Source organism: Pieris brassicae, chromosome 5 (genome assembly GCF_905147105.1).
Source record: "Pieris brassicae chromosome 5, ilPieBrab1.1, whole genome shotgun sequence".
NCBI classification, from domain to species: Eukaryota; Metazoa; Arthropoda; class Insecta; order Lepidoptera; family Pieridae; genus Pieris; species Pieris brassicae.
Window position 1 is genome coordinate 15327094 of NC_059669.1, and position 18957 is coordinate 15346050.

General features: G+C 32.7%; 5 protein-coding genes across 5 annotated transcripts; 2 read left to right on the top strand and 3 right to left on the bottom strand.

The window, feature by feature from the left end:
- Positions 1-575: 575 nt before the first annotated feature.
- Positions 576-2164, top strand: LOC123710008 (zinc finger protein 501-like). Its single transcript, XM_045661660.1, has 2 exons — positions 576-954; positions 1036-2164. The coding sequence occupies exons 1-2, from the start codon at positions 784-786 to the stop codon at positions 2062-2064; spliced, it is 1200 nt and encodes a 399-aa protein (XP_045517616.1). The 5' UTR covers positions 576-783; the 3' UTR covers positions 2065-2164.
- A 98-nt stretch (positions 2165-2262) lies between these two features.
- On the bottom strand, positions 2263-3821 carry LOC123710009 (synaptosomal-associated protein 29). Its single transcript, XM_045661661.1, has 2 exons — positions 3803-3821; positions 2263-3348 (listed from the first exon to the last, which is right to left on the bottom strand). The coding sequence occupies exons 1-2, from the start codon at positions 3804-3806 to the stop codon at positions 2687-2689; spliced, it is 666 nt and encodes a 221-aa protein (XP_045517617.1). The 5' UTR covers positions 3807-3821; the 3' UTR covers positions 2263-2686.
- Positions 3822-4284: 463 nt separating this feature from the next.
- LOC123709732 (mediator of RNA polymerase II transcription subunit 31) lies at positions 4285-5805 on the top strand. Its single transcript, XM_045661255.1, has 4 exons — positions 4285-4473; positions 4542-4631; positions 4742-4911; positions 5187-5805. The coding sequence occupies exons 1-4, from the start codon at positions 4458-4460 to the stop codon at positions 5328-5330; spliced, it is 420 nt and encodes a 139-aa protein (XP_045517211.1). The 5' UTR covers positions 4285-4457; the 3' UTR covers positions 5331-5805.
- Positions 5806-5815: 10 nt separating this feature from the next.
- Positions 5816-8768, bottom strand: LOC123709535 (pickpocket protein 28-like). Its single transcript, XM_045660936.1, has 8 exons — positions 8672-8768; positions 8225-8313; positions 7778-7962; positions 7395-7480; positions 7248-7322; positions 6779-6929; positions 6614-6705; positions 5816-5949 (listed from the first exon to the last, which is right to left on the bottom strand). The coding sequence occupies exons 1-8, from the start codon at positions 8766-8768 to the stop codon at positions 5816-5818; spliced, it is 909 nt and encodes a 302-aa protein (XP_045516892.1).
- A 3439-nt stretch (positions 8769-12207) lies between these two features.
- On the bottom strand, positions 12208-17666 carry LOC123710360 (pupal cuticle protein-like). The gene is made up of 2 exons (XM_045662190.1): positions 17535-17666; positions 12208-13221 (listed from the first exon to the last, which is right to left on the bottom strand). The coding sequence occupies exons 1-2, from the start codon at positions 17544-17546 to the stop codon at positions 12499-12501; spliced, it is 735 nt and encodes a 244-aa protein (XP_045518146.1). The 5' UTR covers positions 17547-17666; the 3' UTR covers positions 12208-12498.
- Positions 17667-18957: the final 1291 nt, after the last annotated feature.

Here is an 18957-nt window from a genome sequence, read left to right on the forward strand (position 1 = left end):
GTAAAAAGATAAAAATATTTTCGAAAATTATATCTTTCGCCTTATTCTACGTTTATAAAAAAGGCACTAACAATATAAAAAAAATACTCTGAAATTTTTTCCCTACCAGCCAAAGAAGTATAACTTTTTATGTTACATATTTGATCATTTTATTTTTTGACAATCGCAGTGACCTATCTTGTTTGTCTTGTCTAGTAGGAAAATCTATTGAAGAGCTGTAGCAATATTCTAGTGAAATAAACGAGTATTGTAAATCCAATGCCTATCTGAATAACCTGTATCTACTAATAGTTAGGAATTGATTTATATTGAACATACAGCTAGTAAAATAATAATGTTTCAGCCAAAGTCACTTTTCGCCAGGCGTGAACCACTAACGCTAAACAAATTTGCAAGACATTAGCTCACTCGTTGCCATAAGACCATTTTATTTTTTACTGGGTTACGACTGTCCCTGTCACTGTGCGAATAAGTGATTTTATCTTAAGCCCCATGTGACAAATAAGAATGGATACCTAGTTATTTAGATATCTATTCCATCACATATCCATTTATGCTATCTCCACTAAAATAACTGAATATTGCTGCTATTTAGTATTCTGTGCTACTCAGTAACAGTGAATATGTATGCAGGAGTATACTGTATAACATATATTGTACTCACTACTGCTACTGCTCACTGCTAGTTACGTACCAAGTGCCAACATAAAAATTATTATAAAATTATAAAATATGCATGAAATAGCCATAGAATTTATTTATAGATAAATTGAAATCTTAAAAATGGAATTTACAAGTTTAATTGTTCCTCTTACGACAAATATGTGTCGGACATGTTTAGTAGAGTTCGATTCAAATGACGCCACCATGTTTATGAAAATACAGGATCTCATTGAACATGAGAACATAAAAATCAAATTAATTGATATATTGGTTTTTCTGAATTGCTTGGAGGTATGTTGAGTACTCTTTAACTATTTAATTAAGTATTCACAACCTATCCTTCGTTGATTTAATCATTACTTATGTTTCCAGCATAATGATGAAGAAAATTGGCCTCAAGGAATATGCTCTACATGTGTAGCGACAGCTATAATGGCTTATGGTTTTAAGCTCAACTGTTTGAAAGCTAATGCTACTCTCACTCAAATTCTAACTATTCAACCTCAACTTCCACTGAGTTCTGATTTAGATAATATTGACATAAATGTTGTTTATCAAGACCATGAATATGAGCTACCATTTTTTACCAGTCAGTCGGTTTTGGATTTTGAGTCCAGCTTGCCTGTAAATAAAGAACTGACACCATTACCCCCGGTAACTGAGATAACAGCCACGGAGCACCCACCAAGGACAGTTGGTGATAAAAAATATGCATGCTCTTTTTGCAACAAATCCTTCACAAGGATATTTAGTCTAAGGTATCATATGGCCAAGCATAGTGGTTTCCAGAAATATTTGTGCCCTAAATGTGGTAAAAAGTTCTTCACAAATAATGGATTGAATCAACATCTTATTTCCCATAAAGATTCTCAATTTAAATGTGGATTTTGTAACAAAACTTACAAAACTAGACAATCATTGAAAGAGCATTTCAGATTAGCACATTCAAACAACCGCTATTCATATATATGTGTAACATGTGGAAAACAATTCACAGTTAAATCCTCACTTATGAAACACACAAAAATTCATACTGGCCTAAAACAATTTTCATGCCCACTATGTCCTAAAACCTATACCAGGGCTTCCTATTTGAGAAGCCATAGTCTAATTCATACTGGTGAGCTGAAACCTAAACCTTTTCAGTGCACTTACAATGAGTGTAACAGAAGTTTTTCTAGTAAACATTCACTATTAGTACACTTTGCCTATGCTCATTCTAGTGAAAGACCACACAAATGTGATATTTGTTCTAAAGGATTTGCAACTACATCTGGCTTAAGAGTGCATAAAGAATCACATGCAGGAACTAAAGAAGTGACCTGTAAAATATGTCAAAAAAAGATTTCAAGCCGAAGGGTTTTACAAAAACACATGAGAATTCATCAAGAAAGTCAGTAAGGCTATGGAGTATGATGCAACTCCCAGTAGTTTAGGCTTCAGTCCAAGTATTGTTATTTCTATTCTTAAGCTGTACGAATCAATAAAGACATGAAGTGATTTTTTTTAGTATTACATATGAACAAACTATCAGTCTATACATGTATAGACTGAACCTGAAGAACCTATGGTACAGTGAAATCACTTAACTTTTTAATGATTCTATAAGTGATGAAACAGAATGAAAACATTAAGTGTGTATTTTATTATATTCTGAATATCTTACAAAATTGTGAAAGCAGCATTAAACAGAAATGTGATACATAAAAATTAGATTCCAATGTTAATAAATTACTTTATAAAATATTTACTATTGTTTAAACAAAATTAAACTGAATACATTACTACAGTACTATATACTAGATACATCTATTACAGTTATCACTATAAAGAAAAAGTATGAATTCAATGTTTAAGACTATGTTTTGCTATTTATATATTGATATTATAAGTCTATATCTAATAAAATTTAACTAATTTCAATAAACATAAGAAAATTAAGGATTTATATGATATTAAGAGCAGTCTTATTTCTTTTGACTTGCTCATTTATACATTATTATGATATTGGAATGAGGTTATATTACTTTCCCAATAACTTGTTCATTTGTTTATTTTGATGACCAATTTTTATGTCGGCTGTATCAGCTTTATCTGTAATCTCATCTATTAAATGGTTTTGAGTTTCAATTTCTTCACCAAGAGCCATTCCCAAGCCTTTTAATCTAGAAATATGATGAACCATTTCATCCAAATTGTCATCTAACATTTTATTTACACGTTGAGTATCAGACATAGGTTCTAATGTAGTTTGTTCCTGGTTTAATCCTCTCAGACGTGTAGTTGGGTGACTACTAAATCGCTCATCTGGTGAATAACCACCAAGACCATCAAGTGTTTCTCCTAACTTACTACTCGGACTTGGGTTAATACTAGAACTTGTTGATGCTAAACTTTTAGGTGGTGTCTGATCAGATTTACCTGAGAGGTAATTTTTAAATCCATAAAACACAGATTTAATACCATTGAGGTGTTTCTGGCTGTAAGTCAAGTTTGTGTTGATTTCATCCAGCCTTCTACTTGTGTTTTGTAGTTGTTCACGTTGACGGGCGAGTTCTTCGGCAGTGGCAATTCCAACTTGTTCCGATTCGCGAAGTAAACCAATGCTCCTCGAAGAAGAATCAAGAGTACGCTGTTCGATTTCCTTTTGTTTCAGTAACATTGTTTGTCTTTGTCTCTCCAAGTCTGCAATGTATGATGACGTTTGAGTCTGAGGTTTAGGGGGCGGCCTTCTTGATGCGAAACTATTAACAAAGGTGTCATCATCCACATCTTCATCTTCAAAGAGATTACTAGTATTACTTATATATTTATGTCCTGACATGGTAAAAACACTGAAAATTCTATCTAGAAAATACTACTGTATCTTTGTTTATGTGACTTTGATACTTAATATATCTTTGTTACCACAATATTCCAGACCAATATTTAACGGCGGACTTAGAATATTATTATACAATGCAAACTGATAAAATATAGTTTTCCAAAAAAATACAATTAAAATTTTAGCAATTGGAAACGTATGAACTTAGGTAATAGGTATGTAGTATGTACGATTGTACGACTACAAATTACAATCTACAAATCAAAATTGACAAACTGATATTTGACATATTACAATTGATTTATTTTTTAATACCCATCTAGAGAGTCGGCTATAGTCCTTCGACCAAACTAGCTACCTCACGAAATAACTACTAAAACCGTGTTATGTTTGTTTCTTCTTAAACTAAACTATCAAAAATATTAAAAAAAATCAAAAAATAAATATACATTTTATGACACACATGCGTCAAAAGTATCAATGAATCGACTAAAAAGACAGTGTGGTCGAAATCCTATAGCTTGACAAGAAGACAAAATAACAAAATTATTATGTCTTTCTTAGACACACTTGATGTTATAAATATTAGCTAAAGTCGAATCATTAAATTAATAATCCTGTGCTGTGCATTGTCATCCGTATTCTGTTGTGTTTGTTATTTATTATTAACAAATATCAATCATCATATTAGTGACCGTAAATAAGACTTGGCTTAAAGGTCTCGTTACCAGGCCATAAAATTAAAAAAAAAATCAATCATCATACTAAAACTTTAAATATCTCCTTGATATGTATTAAAAGATTAATACATTAATTACGTTATTCTACTTAATTCATTTTTTTTATCCAAAATTTATGTAGTATATTGATTTTTAATGATATTGGATATTGCGAAATAGAATAATGTAATGTTGTAACCGTAGTAACTGAATTGTCAATGAAATAATTATATTACAAGTTTCAATTAAAAATGCTAGCAGCAAAAGGTACATAGCTTTTCTAAACTTTAATTTTGATAAATTCCTTTGTTATATTTATAATTATTACCTTTCAGTTAACACCGAGACAGAGGAGCAAAATAGAATAAGATTTCAGGTGGAACTAGAATTTGTGCAATGTCTTGCCAATCCAAACTATATTCATTGTAAGTTATATCTTGGCTCAGTACTATATTTATCTCTTTTTAAATTACATATTATTTTATTTTTATTTCTCACCATTCAATCTAATATACTAACTCTATAAATTGTTTAGTTTTAGCTCAAAGAGGGTATCTTAAGGAGCAGAACTTTGTAAATTACATAAAATACTTACAATACTGGCGAGAACCAGATTATGCTAGATATCTTAAATATCCAATGTGCTTGCACTTTTTAGAACTTTTACAACATGAAGCATTCAGGAGAGAATGTGTTTCAGCTCAGGTATTTTTTATAGATCTTAATTCATTATGGTTTTATTGTTTAAAGATGTTCTCATCATCTCTGTAATCACGAATGAAATAAAGCTACTGGGATAATACAAACATGTTTTTCTAATGTTTTCATGCAATGTGCAACTATTGCCAACTTTAAGCTTCTGAACATTTGTTTAATTATTTTCTATCTATTTTGTATAGAGATTTTCTGTCTGATATTATTTTACAGAAGTCACTTAATTTTTAAAATTAAAATATCAGTTAATAGCTCTTTTCCTTTAGGTGTGTAAATTTATGGATGATCAAGCTATACTACTATGGCAACACTACACAAGACGAAGAACACGTACATTGCAACCTCCAGATGTGCCAGCACCACCAACAGCTCCCAATTCAAACCAACATGGCCCTCCAAGACAGCCATAGTAATAGTATGTACATTTAAAGCTTATAAAAGATGTTTGACAGCTTAATAAAGGGTTATGAAGGGGAAAAGAAAATCAGACATTTTATATTATGTTTCTTCCATTATAAAAATAATAAATAAATATGTAAATTTAATAGTAAGTTACTTTGGCATCTATGTGAATGTAGCACTGCTAAAGATTTTGTTTAATGTTTCCCTTATTTTTAATCACTAATTGAAATTCAATTACAATTTGAACATAAATTCTACGCTCAACGACCAACATGGGTCAATAAGTTATTGATCATGGGGCAAACGGAGCAATCCAACAAAGGCACCCCCTTCCACACTCTACGTGGGCTGTCGCCGCGTGTGGCACTATAAGTCAGCAGATTGGGATGGGATGCCTAAGACTTCAACTAATTAAAAAAATTTTCACATTAGATTAATAAGACTGAACTATTCAAATCAATTCAATAAAACTCTTTATTTTTACTGTGGTAATTTATTTGACAAATGGTCGAACTCGTTGTCTTCGTCGTGCGACACACATGGCTCGTAATGTCAAAAAGTACAATAGTTCTACAACACTCATCATACTGAAACCCATGCAAAGACCCAATAAGCCGCCCGTATTAGCTAAAATATATGATCATATTACAAATATAATAAAAAATCTCTAAAAATAATTTTCTACAAATACCTTATAAATGTATATAGTAACTTATAATAAAATGAGTTTTGGCCTCATTTTTCTAATTTTCATAAGTTTAATTAATCATTTTGTCGCTACTTTGGCGTTGACATATCGAACGACGATTAGTTCGGTCATTCGGAGGCAAAGGCTAAATTAGCCACCAAGAAGCTTGCTTGACAGTAAGGATGGTACGCCGAGCCATCGCTTGAAATTGTATAAAGCGCAAATTCGGCCCCACATGGAGTAGGTACTCTTTGTACTTCTGGGCGGGAGGGCCCACTATTGACGGCTACGGACTGCAGTATTTCCGAAACAATTCGACTTGGCGTTCTTCAAGAAAAGAGCGTACCAATTCAAGGTCAGGAGGCCGACAACGCATACTCAAGCCCTCTGGCATTACGGGCGTGGTATCACTTAACATCAGATGAGCCTCCTGCCAGTTTACCCCTGTTCTTAAAAAATGCACTATAGCTCGATGACGTCAAAAAACACTACACACGTTGATTTATGTCTTTGTGTAGTGCCTGTATTCTACAATGTCAATTAAAGTCAAATCTGGTATCAAACCAATGGCAAAGAAACATTTCATCACAAAAATATACTTACAAAGAAACTCTGTCAAACCAAATATTTCCCCTTTAGTGAACCTAAGGAATGTCTTGTCTTCAAAGTAGAAATGTATGACTAACATATTTGCTCTGAAACCGATAAATCCGATAAAATTATTTAATAAGCCAAGCAACTAATTGCCATAAGTTAACAAGTAGTTACGTGAAATATTCCGATGTCATGTTACGCGACATTTGTAGGCTTTGCGCGTAATTAATTATGAGGTTCTTATTCAGTGGTGCTGTGCTTAGTCTTTCTAAGTATGATATTTCTGTACAAGAGGGAAGGCAATCTTCGCATGATTGGTTATTATCTGGAACATTAAATCATTAAAAAAAATTGTAATCGAAAACTAATCATGCTTCGTAGAATCGGTGTGATGTTGTGAGAAATGTTGCACAAAGACCGTTTTAACTGAAGTCTTTGTCCAATTGTTTATTTAATTAAATCGGTCTTTTAATCAACAACACGCCTAACTAGTCTACACACTACTTATGTTGATATATTACGCATTTACTGCTATATTCAGGAACAAGCTATCTTATGGAGCGCTTATTCTTTTTCTTTTACAATTTTACAGAAATAGTATCAAGGATGATAACAGAACGACAACGGAATAAGTGCTACTTACTTTTAGGAAAATATTTCCATATGTCGCTATAGCACTTTGCATCGGCTTTGCCACATATCCGCGTGGTTTTGTTTTCTAAAACATACATCTAGTTGCAGTAAATTCTTTTACATTATCAAGTTATTTCAATTAAATATTATAATTTACTTGGCATGTAATAAAGGACACATTTGCATATTTCCAACATTCGTCGTGCTTCGCATTCCATTTGACAATTTTTGAAGGTGTATGTTCTGAAAAAAATAGGTTCGTAGGAATAAAAGAATATTCCGGATAGCTTTCTCTTTTCTAATTTATATCTTGTTACATGTACAATATTGCTGTGTTAATTCTTGTGCTATAAGCTAATAATATGGTCTATTTCGTCATTACAACAATACATTTACAAGATGATCTATGCCTACTTAATTCTACGTGAACCGTCTGCTCAATATTTTACCACTTATATTTTATTTAGGTATTTATACATTTTTATTTCGTATTTGATATATATATAAGGTTTTGAATAGGAATTTTAAATGTAGGCTTACCTGTAGAAACCCAAATTCCGCTCACTTGAAAACAGGCAAAATCTCTTACTAACGTCAATGTATTTCAAGGCAGGTTGTGCGTCCAATATCCGTGGCTTTACAGCAACTCTAGCTTCAATTCCTGGTCCATAAATTTCTCCTAATTTAGCAATCTTAGGGGTTTCAGTGGGATTATGCAAGAGAATCTTGAAAAAAAAAAACATAATTCGTGTGCTATATTGCCCATAGTTGGTGAACGGCTTTAAAAGTTATAAATAACAATGTTTAAAGAGGTATTTAAGCCAAGCAAATAAGTTTATCAGTTTTATTAAGCGCACAGAAGTCGTATTGGTACTAATATGGCAACTCTGACCAACATACATTCAGAAACCAACGTCTCCTTATACACCTATTACGTTCAACAATCAATACTTTCTGCAACAATTTATAAAGACTAAAAGCACATACTTTAAATCCTACGCTTTTGGTAGAAGCACAGTAGTATTCAGCAATATTTGCATCTAGTATTAATGTCAATCCATGGTCCGTACCGATTCCTGCAACAAATTAGATTTTTTTCTAAATATTAGCCTTTTCTATCTAAGTAATATGAATTAACTTGAAAATCATATAACATTTTATTTATTATGTTATCTTTATATATCTATAATATTAAACTAATTAACTCAGAAAGGTTATGGCAAAGAGCTGCTATAGGGAGTATTTTTATATATTATATATAGTATTTTCAAGTATATGTGTTATATACTGTCATTATAATTAAAATTACGACATTGGGTTCAACATACTTTTAATTTAAAAAAAAATTTTTTTATGTATTTCAAAATTGATGTACCTACCTAATGGTATTTCTATTTTTAAATATTTTATATATCTATCAGTAAATTAATATACCTTGAGGTTTCCATGGAAATCCGTCATGTGGAGCATCGTCAGGGTATCCATTTTCCGGAGTCCAATCTACAGCTGGCGACGGAAATGTGATATTCATGTCGTTCAAATCTCTTCTGCAATTCAAATATTTTATTAAGCAACTATCCTTGGAACACTTAGCTTTACTGACAGGAAGTTGCAAACCGATTAAAAGGGTATATTTAGTCAGCGAATTAATCCGATAATAACCTTACATCTTGTTTAAATTACTGAATTACTGAGTAAATTTTACCAAAAGAATGCTAAAATTAACTAGCTGTTCTATGACAATGCAAGCAGCCTACCGACAATTGGCGGCCTCCAGGGTCAGTCTCTAAAAGATTTCTCATCGAAATTTGTAAGGTTAAACTAATTGAATGTGAAACTTTGCCCTTTTCCCTTAACAAACTTTAGTACATTGGAAACTATTTAACAGTACATTTTATTGCAAGCTTACGGATTTCTAAACATCATTTCCCTATGTACGACATTAAATGTGCAGCAAAGGCCTTCATCAGTGAGCTGAGCATTGAAGAGATCCTGGCATTTCATTATTTCAGAGCTCCAAATGCATATTGCTAGCATTTCCTCACATGGTTGTGTTACCTACAAAAATATCTCTTCATTATTGTATTTGCTTACATATGAAGCCGTCGTAGCAAGTTCTATACATTTGAAATCGTTTTCATTTAAAATAGATACAGTAGTAGTATATAGAGTTTTAACAATTATGACATATGCAATAAGAATATAATATTTTAAAAGATTATTATTATTGAAGATTAACTTTATAACTATTGCGTGAATTCTGTAGACTGAAATTTATTTATTGTTTAAATTATTTAGGCAACAAAAATAGTAACCCTTGCATATATTGATAAAGGATTGATGACAAATTTGTTACTCAATCATTCAGGTAATTATCAATTTTTTTTTTTTTTGGGAAACAGATGTACTTACGTTAATAAGAAATGATCGCGTGTGATCCCAATCCGCGCTCTCAGCAATTGTGTCTTCAAATAGATCTGCATCGGTTTGTGTAGAACATAAACTTTCAAGTAGTTTCTTTTCGAGGGAATTTCTGTAATTTTTGTTAATTCTATGTTAAAATCGCTTGTCTCACTATACCATCTAGGTACAAATTACATATAAAAGTTACAAGTCTCTTGGAGATTTTATTACTTACTTTATGAATTACTTACCCAGAAGCCATATACCGTTCCGCAACAGATTTTTTCGCCTGATTAACATTGCAGATCGTAAGTGCCGGAAACGGAAGCTTGTTAAGTGGCATATCTTCCGGGTTGATGCTCACTATCATTGGTGACTTCCGCCACTTTGCGTAAACATTCAGGATAAAAAATCCAGCGCAGACTATAGAACATATAAATGCTGCTAGCCAAAAAAATCTGGAATGTAGTAATAATAAATATATATAAATACCTTTTTTATCATTGATAGTACGTAATTTTAATATTAATTGTAAAACAAGCACCTTTCAAGCCAAGTTAACTTCTTTTCGCCGATATACCGAAGACCATGCAAAGTAGACGTTAGCAAATAATCTCTCAAATCTTGAGGAAATCCTTCGATAGTTTCTTGCATCTTATTTTTCTTATAATTCAGGTTCTATGAAAAATCCTTATCCGTATAATACTTGTTAAATAAAGTGAATATTGCAATTCGAGGATCTTTGCTGATATTTTTGATACGTATTTAATTTATATTTTGCTTAACTTGTGAAAATTTCACAGTTCAACAATGTCTTTCATTTATTTTTAATGGTTTATCTAAGTATTCTATTCTATATATACCTTACCAATGCAGCCTGTTTATGTAATGATCATAAATTAAAACACCTACCTCAATACTACTTAAAGTAGATTTATTGAAATTCCAGCTGTACCAAGGAGTGTTAAATGGATTACTGTGAGATATCCATTCGTTATGCTAAAAGTACGTAAAATTATATTCACGAACGTTGCCAAAATTATTATAAATATTCAATTTTTTATCTAAATATAATTATAGAACAATGTATGCCGAGTTTTAGTGCCCATGGGCCTTTTGCCCACTAGTTTTATTTTCTTATTTATTAAAGAATATCTGTGAATGAATCCCCTGCCTTGTGATACTTAATTTATTTAAGTTACATTGTATTATTAGCTTAACTTTTATTAGTTACCTTAATAGAACTGGAAGTTTTATTCCGTTGCCCGCGCGTTTTAGATACCATAGTTACAGCCTTATTGGTTGAAAACCTTAGTTGTGTCTATAATTTTCTGTACAACCAGGGCAAACGTCGACTAGTTTCAAGCTAATTTTCCACAGCCAATATTTGTAGTTTAATCAGTTGATTGCTGCGATCGAGTGATACACCGTCCATGCAACGCCCCCGATACTCGCTATTGATGGCAAAATTATATATTATTTTAATGTAATCTATTTGTCCCTGTAACCTTAACTTGTAAATGTTACTACTTATCGTAAATCAACTTAAACAGCTATAATTTTCTAGTCTCGCAATCATCTCTCAGACAATTAATTTATTTTCGTTGGTGTGAGTACAATTAAGTAAAAAATAATCTTTAAGATAGTTAATAAAATTTGTAGGTGTATTTTTCATATGTAAATTAATGTGTAAAATGCCAAAGTAAGTTGCGTTTTCAAAGGAAATAAATGAGTTTTAACTCAAATTACTCGCACAGCCAATAACAAGTCATCAAAAAGTATTTTCATTTTCGTTGAAACTTAATGTAGAAGTAGTAATAAATATGGTCGTTTAAAATGTTGGTTACACTTACCATTATTAACTATATTATGCTGATAGCTATAAAGATATCGTGTCCATAAACGTCTAATTATATGTTAGTTACAGTTTTCGATCAAGATGTTCACGCGATGCTGATAGTCCTGACATGCTAGTTATTTTCATGCTTTTAAATTTCCATAAAAGATAAAATAATGTAAATATTAAAATATTTAATAATATTTTTTTAAACAGGCTCGTGTATTTAATTTTATCCAAAATAGTTAGACAATTAAATAAAGAAAAAGATAAGATTTTGTTTAATTTGTAAATGCTTATAACATTTAATAATATATTGATTTAGTATGCGAACTGGAAAAACAGCACACTCGTTGATTAGCCTGTGTATATTTGTTTTATTTTTAATGAATTGCTGTTTGAATTGAACAAACCTTTGCGTTATGGTTCTAGGAAAGTATTCTAATATGTCGATTTTATTGCATTTTAATTACAAAGCAATCGGCATTTGCGCGTTCATTAGTTTGCGTTCAGTAATTGGCGACTTTTTCTCATAAACTAATGTTTAACAAAATAGTAGTAAATAGTAATATGGTATAGGGGATTTAAAGTCGTTAGAAATAAACTTTTTTTTCTAACTTACACTCGCGTTTACATTTTACAGTATGAATGTATTCTTATGAATTTTTTTCTCGTGTTTCACGCACGACAAAAAAAGGGTGTGGATAGGAATGCAAAAGAAAGTCCGAAAAACAATTTTCCGTTTCATATATTTTGTTTATTACGCATACATATTATAATTAATATATTTAGGTATTATGTACAAAAGTAAAGTCCGTTTAATAGTTTGTATAAAAGGAAGAAAGCCATAGGAAAGAGTAGGCTGACGCACTTGCACTTTGAAGGGTTCCTAAACGAAGGGGAGATCGAAGGAAAAGAGAGGCACCTTGACGTGGCTCTAGAGCGTCATGAGCTGGCGGTCACCGCATTACGCGTGACGTGCTAGAGGTGTCTAGTTACCAAGAAAGAAAGGAAGAAGTTTTCACCAGTGTTGTTGGGGGTGAGCTGGGGGAGCGTTGTGGGCAACCTGCGCGTGAGCTGCTAAGTGAGCGGCACGAGCGGCGGCAACTTCTGGGGTTTCCAAGATACCGGCACCATTTTGTGCCAGTCTGATGTTAGCAGCAGGTCCTTGCCAGTTGGCACCGTTGTTGTTCCACTGGTTGTGGGCTGGGGCGTTCCATTGGTTGTTGGCAGGGGCGTCCCATTGGTTGTTAGCGGGCGAGTCCCATTGGTTGTTGGAAGGAGCGTTCCACTGAGATTGCGGAGCAGACTTGGCGGCGGAGAGGGCAGCGAGGTGTGCGGCACGGGCCTGAGCTACTTCTGGGGTTTCAGCGACTGGGGCGGGACCGGCACCAGCAGCGTTCCAGGCGGGGGCAGAGTTCCAAGAGGGGGCAGCAGGAGCAGAGTTCCACTGGTTGGCTTGGGCACCGTTCCATTGGTTAGCCTGGGCACCGTTCCATTTGTTATCAGCTTGTTGCCAGTACTCTTCGTTGTCCCATCTGGGGTCGTATGAGCCATCATCTTGGGGGTTTGTGTTATGTTGAGAGGCCTGTTGTAACGCGCTGAGATGTGCGGCACGGGCCTGGGCTACCTCAGGTGTGTCGAGGATATTCCGTCCATCCTGAGACAGAGCGATGTTGGCTGGGGGACCAGCCCATCCGGAAGCGTGGGCACCACACGCCAACGCCAAGCAAGCTACTACAATCTATGAACAAAGAGAAATTCGGTCAGAGACAAAATACAGTGTACTAAGAAAATATATTACCCTAACTTCGGGCTTATGCAATGTTAATTTTTGATAGACAAGGTTGTAATTGTGTAATTAGCAACTAATTATAACCCAGATAGATTACGTGGATAAAAAAAACGAAAGTCACCTTAATTAACATTCTTAATATACATAAAACAATGAAGTAATAATGAATAAACCTACAAAGTTAACGGGTCAAAAAGTATTTGTACTTCTTGAAAATAATTTACTTAATAATTAAGTTACATAATTTGTCGGGAAATATCTAAATTGTTTAGTATTAAAGTGACAAATCCGGTCGTTAAATTATTCAATGATGCCGGTTTGCTTGTTTCAGTTTTATTTATGCCCTAGTTTTATGTACTGCGTATTAATAGATCGTAGCTTGATTATTATTTTTTTAATTTGAAAATAATTCAGATATTTTATTATTAGACTTATTAAACACGTAATGATTTATTTATTGGTTTTAACCTTTGAAGTGAGAAAATACGTGCTAAAATTACAAAATGTTGTGGTAGGTTATGTTTTATTCAGTATCAGATTTATATGCCACAAATGACATTTCATTAATCAGGAACAAGAATGCTGTATGTACATTTTTTTGCATTGATTAATCATATTCAAAGCCTTGCTACACAAACACTTAGCGAGAGGTCTCAATGTTAACAAGAGGCTTGGAAATATGCGACTAATTATTGTGCAAAGTTATAATCGTTAAATACTGACAATTAACATCGATGTAGATGGACATATAAATCTGATTCGAGCTATCATACTACTATTATACAATAGGTTATTACGCGCAGTATTTAAGTAATTATTCGTGAGAATGCATAAATTTATCTGTGTTTAATGTGAACCAATCCGCAAGAGAGTTTATTATTAACATAACGAAGATTTTTTAATTGTAAATCTTCGTAACCTTAATAACCGATTATAAGCTTTTATTACAATGTCATTATCAAACGGTTAGGCATATTGTGTCAGTTGGGTAATTGGAGCGCAATATAATTGAAACATGATTAGATTATTAAGGAATTTGGTCTTAAGTAAAGTAAGCTCAGTATCACGTAATGATGTCATGGCTTGGACTCGGTCACATCTAATCGAAAGAGCTGCCGGTCAATTTGATGACTTTGTTACCATACATTTATTTTGCCTAGCATTCTGCATCAATTTTTTCGGTAATTATTTACTTGGCATGAATAGGTACTAATATGGTTGTAGAGGTGGTAGAAACATTGCGTCAACTACTGCTATATTTTGCGAATAAAAATTGATATAAAAATTACTCTCAATTATCATGAATAGTTTATATAGAATTGCGTTAAAACAAAGGTATTGCAAATAGTTTCACGTGTTGTGAAAATGTTTTAACGTGGGCTATATTTTGTTTCTCAAAGCACGTGACGTTGCAAAATTTGATAAAATCGTGGTTATATCTTGCAATGTTTTGCCCTTGATATACGACTTATGTTTTCGTAGCGAAATTGCAAGGTTCAAGAAATATTATTCACGCGAGTATAACTGTGAAAGTTTATTAAATAAATTTACATTTAAATCTTATAGGTTGCAATGCACTGCTATCGGCATCGTCGAATTATCAAAAGCTATCTTGTTCAGCGACAGCCGAATTGAATGTCAATAAAGGCATTTACCAGAACCTACGCTTTCAAGAGAAATAAAAGTAACGCCGAGTGAATGGCGTCAAGGTCTGAAGGCTAGTTGAAGGCCACGGAGCAGGAAGCCAGCCTTCCGGACCAGCCCACCGTCACATTCAGTAACTGGTTACCCTCGCATATCAAATTGACATTTGCGCCGAGTTTTTTTAATCTGCCCTATTTATTGTTTATGGTATTGTTGGTCATTATCACGCGTTGTTTATGGCTATAGTCATGGCTGAGTTACTTTGATTTTGCATTTTGCAAATAGGTTGGTACGGTTCGATTATTGTATTCGCCAATTTCAATCAACTATTAAAGTAACTACAGGATGTAAGACTTTAGAGTAATTATTATCTTGAACATTGAAGGCTTATCTCTAACATTGGTAGGCGGTCTGTAATTTGGTATAATTGAGTATTGATTAGTGTGACGGTGTGCGTAGGCATGCCCTTCTAAACAGTGCGCCTAGGAATGCAAGCAAAAAGTTGCCTTTGAGTGGCGAATGTGAATTAGACCACGAGCTAACTGAAAACTGACGGAGTGGCTTCCCGGACTTATAAAGATGTACTTATTTGGGGAGAATGAAAGAAATTCACGAAAAATACCTAACTGAAACGATTATTAGTAAAAAACGCAATAAAGGAAGTTGTTTGAAGTGTTTATTTAAAAGAAACCAGCTCTGGTTGGAAGCCTTTCCAATTTAGTGTAACTTATTAAACACATGCACAATGTATGAAAATCCCTCCGCATATGAAATTTCCTAATAGTGACAGATATGATGCATCTTTGATTTATTGGATGTATAAATTGGCTCACATTTAACAAGACATGGTGACGGGACTCAAAGATTATTTGTTTTAGATGACCAATCAAATCTCGTAAATGTCAAGAACTAGATTTTATCGTAATGAAGACAAATATTCGGCTACAAATTGTACACAATGGCTCGTTAAGCATTCGATTCACATCAAATCGATAAAATCACGGTGGCGCTTGCTGCGTCGGCGGCTGCCTTTGTTAAAAGTACAGTCATTTATGGCTTAGATAATAGATATTTCAACGAAATGGTGTCAGTTAAATTGAATATTCTTTCTTTAGCTTCAAGAAGCAATCGTCCATTTCCTACCTTCACTATTTGTGTTTCGCGAATATTTCTTTAGATTATATTTTTATGATAGTCCGAATAAAATATATTGTTTTTTCTGGTCATAATAAATTCCAGACCGGCCTTTAATAGCCTGATTGAGATGCAGAAGCTTTCTCAAGTTCTCGTTTCGCTTAAAAGATCGTCATATTTTGTTCGAAGTGATTGCTAATTGATTTTAACACAGTCCAGTCGACATTGCATACATAAATGGATCATGATCGGGGAACGACTTTATCTTGCCAAATATAGGTGTTACTTTCAAGTTATATATATATTGATATAAAATTTTATTACTTTATAGCAATACTTTTTGTCAATAACATTAATAGCCTGTTGAATATTATACTGCAAAGCTAACTTGAAAATAACCATATTTTATTAAGTAATTTAAATTTAAAGAAGCGATTTTAACTGATCCACTTTTTTGTTTACTTAATTATATTATAAATATTTGCCCGAGTATTAATGTAATGGTATGCCAAAAAAGTTTTATGTAATTGTTTTAATACCAATTTATTTCAACATAAAAATATCAAAATGGGTTTAGTGGTTAAGGACTTTTTCTAGAACCGTATAATTTTGTTGTTTTCGAATTCGCATTGAATACAATGCGGAGTCGATGGGTCAACTCCGTGCGCATCTTGCATTTGTCCCGTAGACGTTCTACGAATATTCAATGTAGAAATTTGTAGAGCTTAATCATAATAATAATTATTATTTTTTTATATTTTTTAATGAAAGTGTGAATTAACTTAACTACAGAATTTTTTTAAGTAGAGCGCAAAAAATATATGCATTGACATTGACCTGCTAGTCGGGTGCACGCACTGATTCGGTAACTTTTTAATTTTGCGTCATAGCCCTAGTTACGGACAATTACTGTACGAGTTTAATTCACATAGAAAAATATTTAAATTCATTTAACGGTCCATTAAATGTTTCGATATAGACATTAGTCTCACATATTTGTTATCAAAGGATGAAATAATGTGTCGAAAGGAAATGTAATGTTATTTGGAACAAAGATAAATCGTTTGGAAAATCACTGCAAATTTGATACTATCCGCTATTCAAATACGACATTATTATTGTTTTAATAAAATACAGGCCGATGAATAGTTGTGAAAACGACTTGCTGCTCTGACAGAAAATTAGATTACTTTATTCAATACTTGTAACTAGTTGAAGGTTAAATATCTGGCTTGGGTTTAGTTTGAAAACGGTGCAATAACTAGTTTTCATATCAGATACAATAAACAATTATTAAAATTAGAAGCCGATATATTTGTTGGTTCACCATTTATCATTTATCATTTGAAAGTTACATTTTATCGATATGATTTATTAAATAGACTATTGTTAGTAATGCGATTAAGTATCCAGTCGAAATTATTTATCTCTTTTTCATAGATAAATTTAAAAAAAGCGAAAGAAGAAAACGAAGCATTACTTACCATGGATTTCATTTTTGTGTTAAGAAGTAAAGCACAGAAGTGAAAGAAATAGAAAGTAGTTATGTATCGAGTTATAGCGCTGATGAAAGACTAGTGTCTTCCAGGATTCGCTATGTTGAAGTGCAACTTGCGTCTGTACGAAATGAGGGCGGGTGCTGGCTTTTATAGTTCGACGCGTGCGCAGAGGGGGTGTAGTGCCTGCGCGTGAAAGTCTTGGGACATGCCATTGATAATAGGCGAATATCATAGGTATATTTCAATGGCAGTGTTTTGGGTTCGATTTTGTGAGTTATTGATATTGTGTGACAGGTCATTTTGGGTCCGTTAAATCTATAAGACATTAAGGTTATATTTTTGAGCTTATTCGTAGTAATGTCATAATACTGCGTATTGAAATTTTTCGTAAGTGAAACTTTTTATGCATTGCAATAAATAGACAGTATTTAATCTAGTAATTAAATTATTTATCAAAGAGTATATAGTTTTTTATATTTATTTATTGTATAAACATTTTAATTGAAATAAAGTATGTTTTCAACTATTACACATCGTGAAAATATTGCTGCAATAAGATTAATTTAGAACTTGAATTTTAAATAATATGTGCACATATTTGTAGAGCTCGAAATAATTATATTCTTCACACAATGTATTCATGTGAAACATTACACTCTCTTTATTCTTTAGCTTGTATTGCGCATCGGCTTCACTTAAATACGCAATTTGATCACTGATTTTCTTTAAAATTGAATGAATGTAGGCTGGAAATTTTATGTTAAAACGTCAAAAAGAATGAAAGTTAATTTATTCTATCAGACATTTTGGCTTAAATTTGAATAAATTTAACATGCTGGCAGATACATTTTTGCGACTGTTTTATGTATAACGTTAAAAAAATTGTTTCCACTGAAATTTAATATTTAGGACTTCCGTATGGTTGTGGTATGATGGTGTATGTAGTGTGATTAATTTTGATCCGATAACAATGAAACACCAAAGATGGTTAATTCGTTGAATTGTTCTAGTGCCCTTTAATAAAATTCTTAAGAGGATTGTGTATATAAATTTTGTTGTGTTAATGAAGACTCAAGTTACTTGCGACCTCAGCGATCAAGGTCCAGGTATTGATAATATGTATCATATTATGATTCACTCTTGATATTTTTTATTGCTTCACCTACTTGGTTCGAATATTATGTTCATTTCCATTACATTTATATAGCTCAAGTCGCTGGATATAACGGAAAAGAGTGAAAGAGCTATAGAAAACCATTGCAGTAAAATGATAGACTAAAAATTTCGATGACAAACAAAAGAAGGTACTACATTCCAATGAGTAGGTAGTTTAATCTGATTTAAATGAATATTATTTGAATTTAAAAAAAAATTCCAGACATTCAACATTCTTTAATTGTTACGTATA

Excerpts from the sequence above, each read along its gene's own strand:
- LOC123710008 (XM_045661660.1), top strand. The coding sequence starts at position 784 with ATGGAATTTACAAGTTTAATTGTTCCTCTTACGACAAATATGTGTCGG. Across the intron at positions 955-1,035 it reads TTTTTCTGAATTGCTTGGAG|CATAATGATGAAGAAAATTG; the intron begins GTATGTTGAGTA and ends TTATGTTTCCAG.
- LOC123709732 (XM_045661255.1), top strand. Across the intron at positions 4,632-4,741 it reads CAATCCAAACTATATTCATT|TTTTAGCTCAAAGAGGGTAT; the intron begins GTAAGTTATATC and ends TAAATTGTTTAG. Across the intron at positions 4,912-5,186 it reads GAGAATGTGTTTCAGCTCAG|GTGTGTAAATTTATGGATGA; the intron begins GTATTTTTTATA and ends CTTTTCCTTTAG.
- LOC123709535 (XM_045660936.1), bottom strand. The coding sequence starts at position 8,768 with ATGAATATCACATTTCCGTCGCCAGCTGTAGATTGGACTCCGGAAAAT. Across the intron at positions 7,963-8,224 it reads CCAAAAGCGTAGGATTTAAA|ATTCTCTTGCATAATCCCAC; the intron begins GTATGTGCTTTT and ends TTTTTTTTCAAG. Across the intron at positions 6,930-7,247 it reads ATGGAAATATTTTCCTAAAA|ATAATAACCAATCATGCGAA; the intron begins GTAAGTAGCACT and ends TTAATGTTCCAG.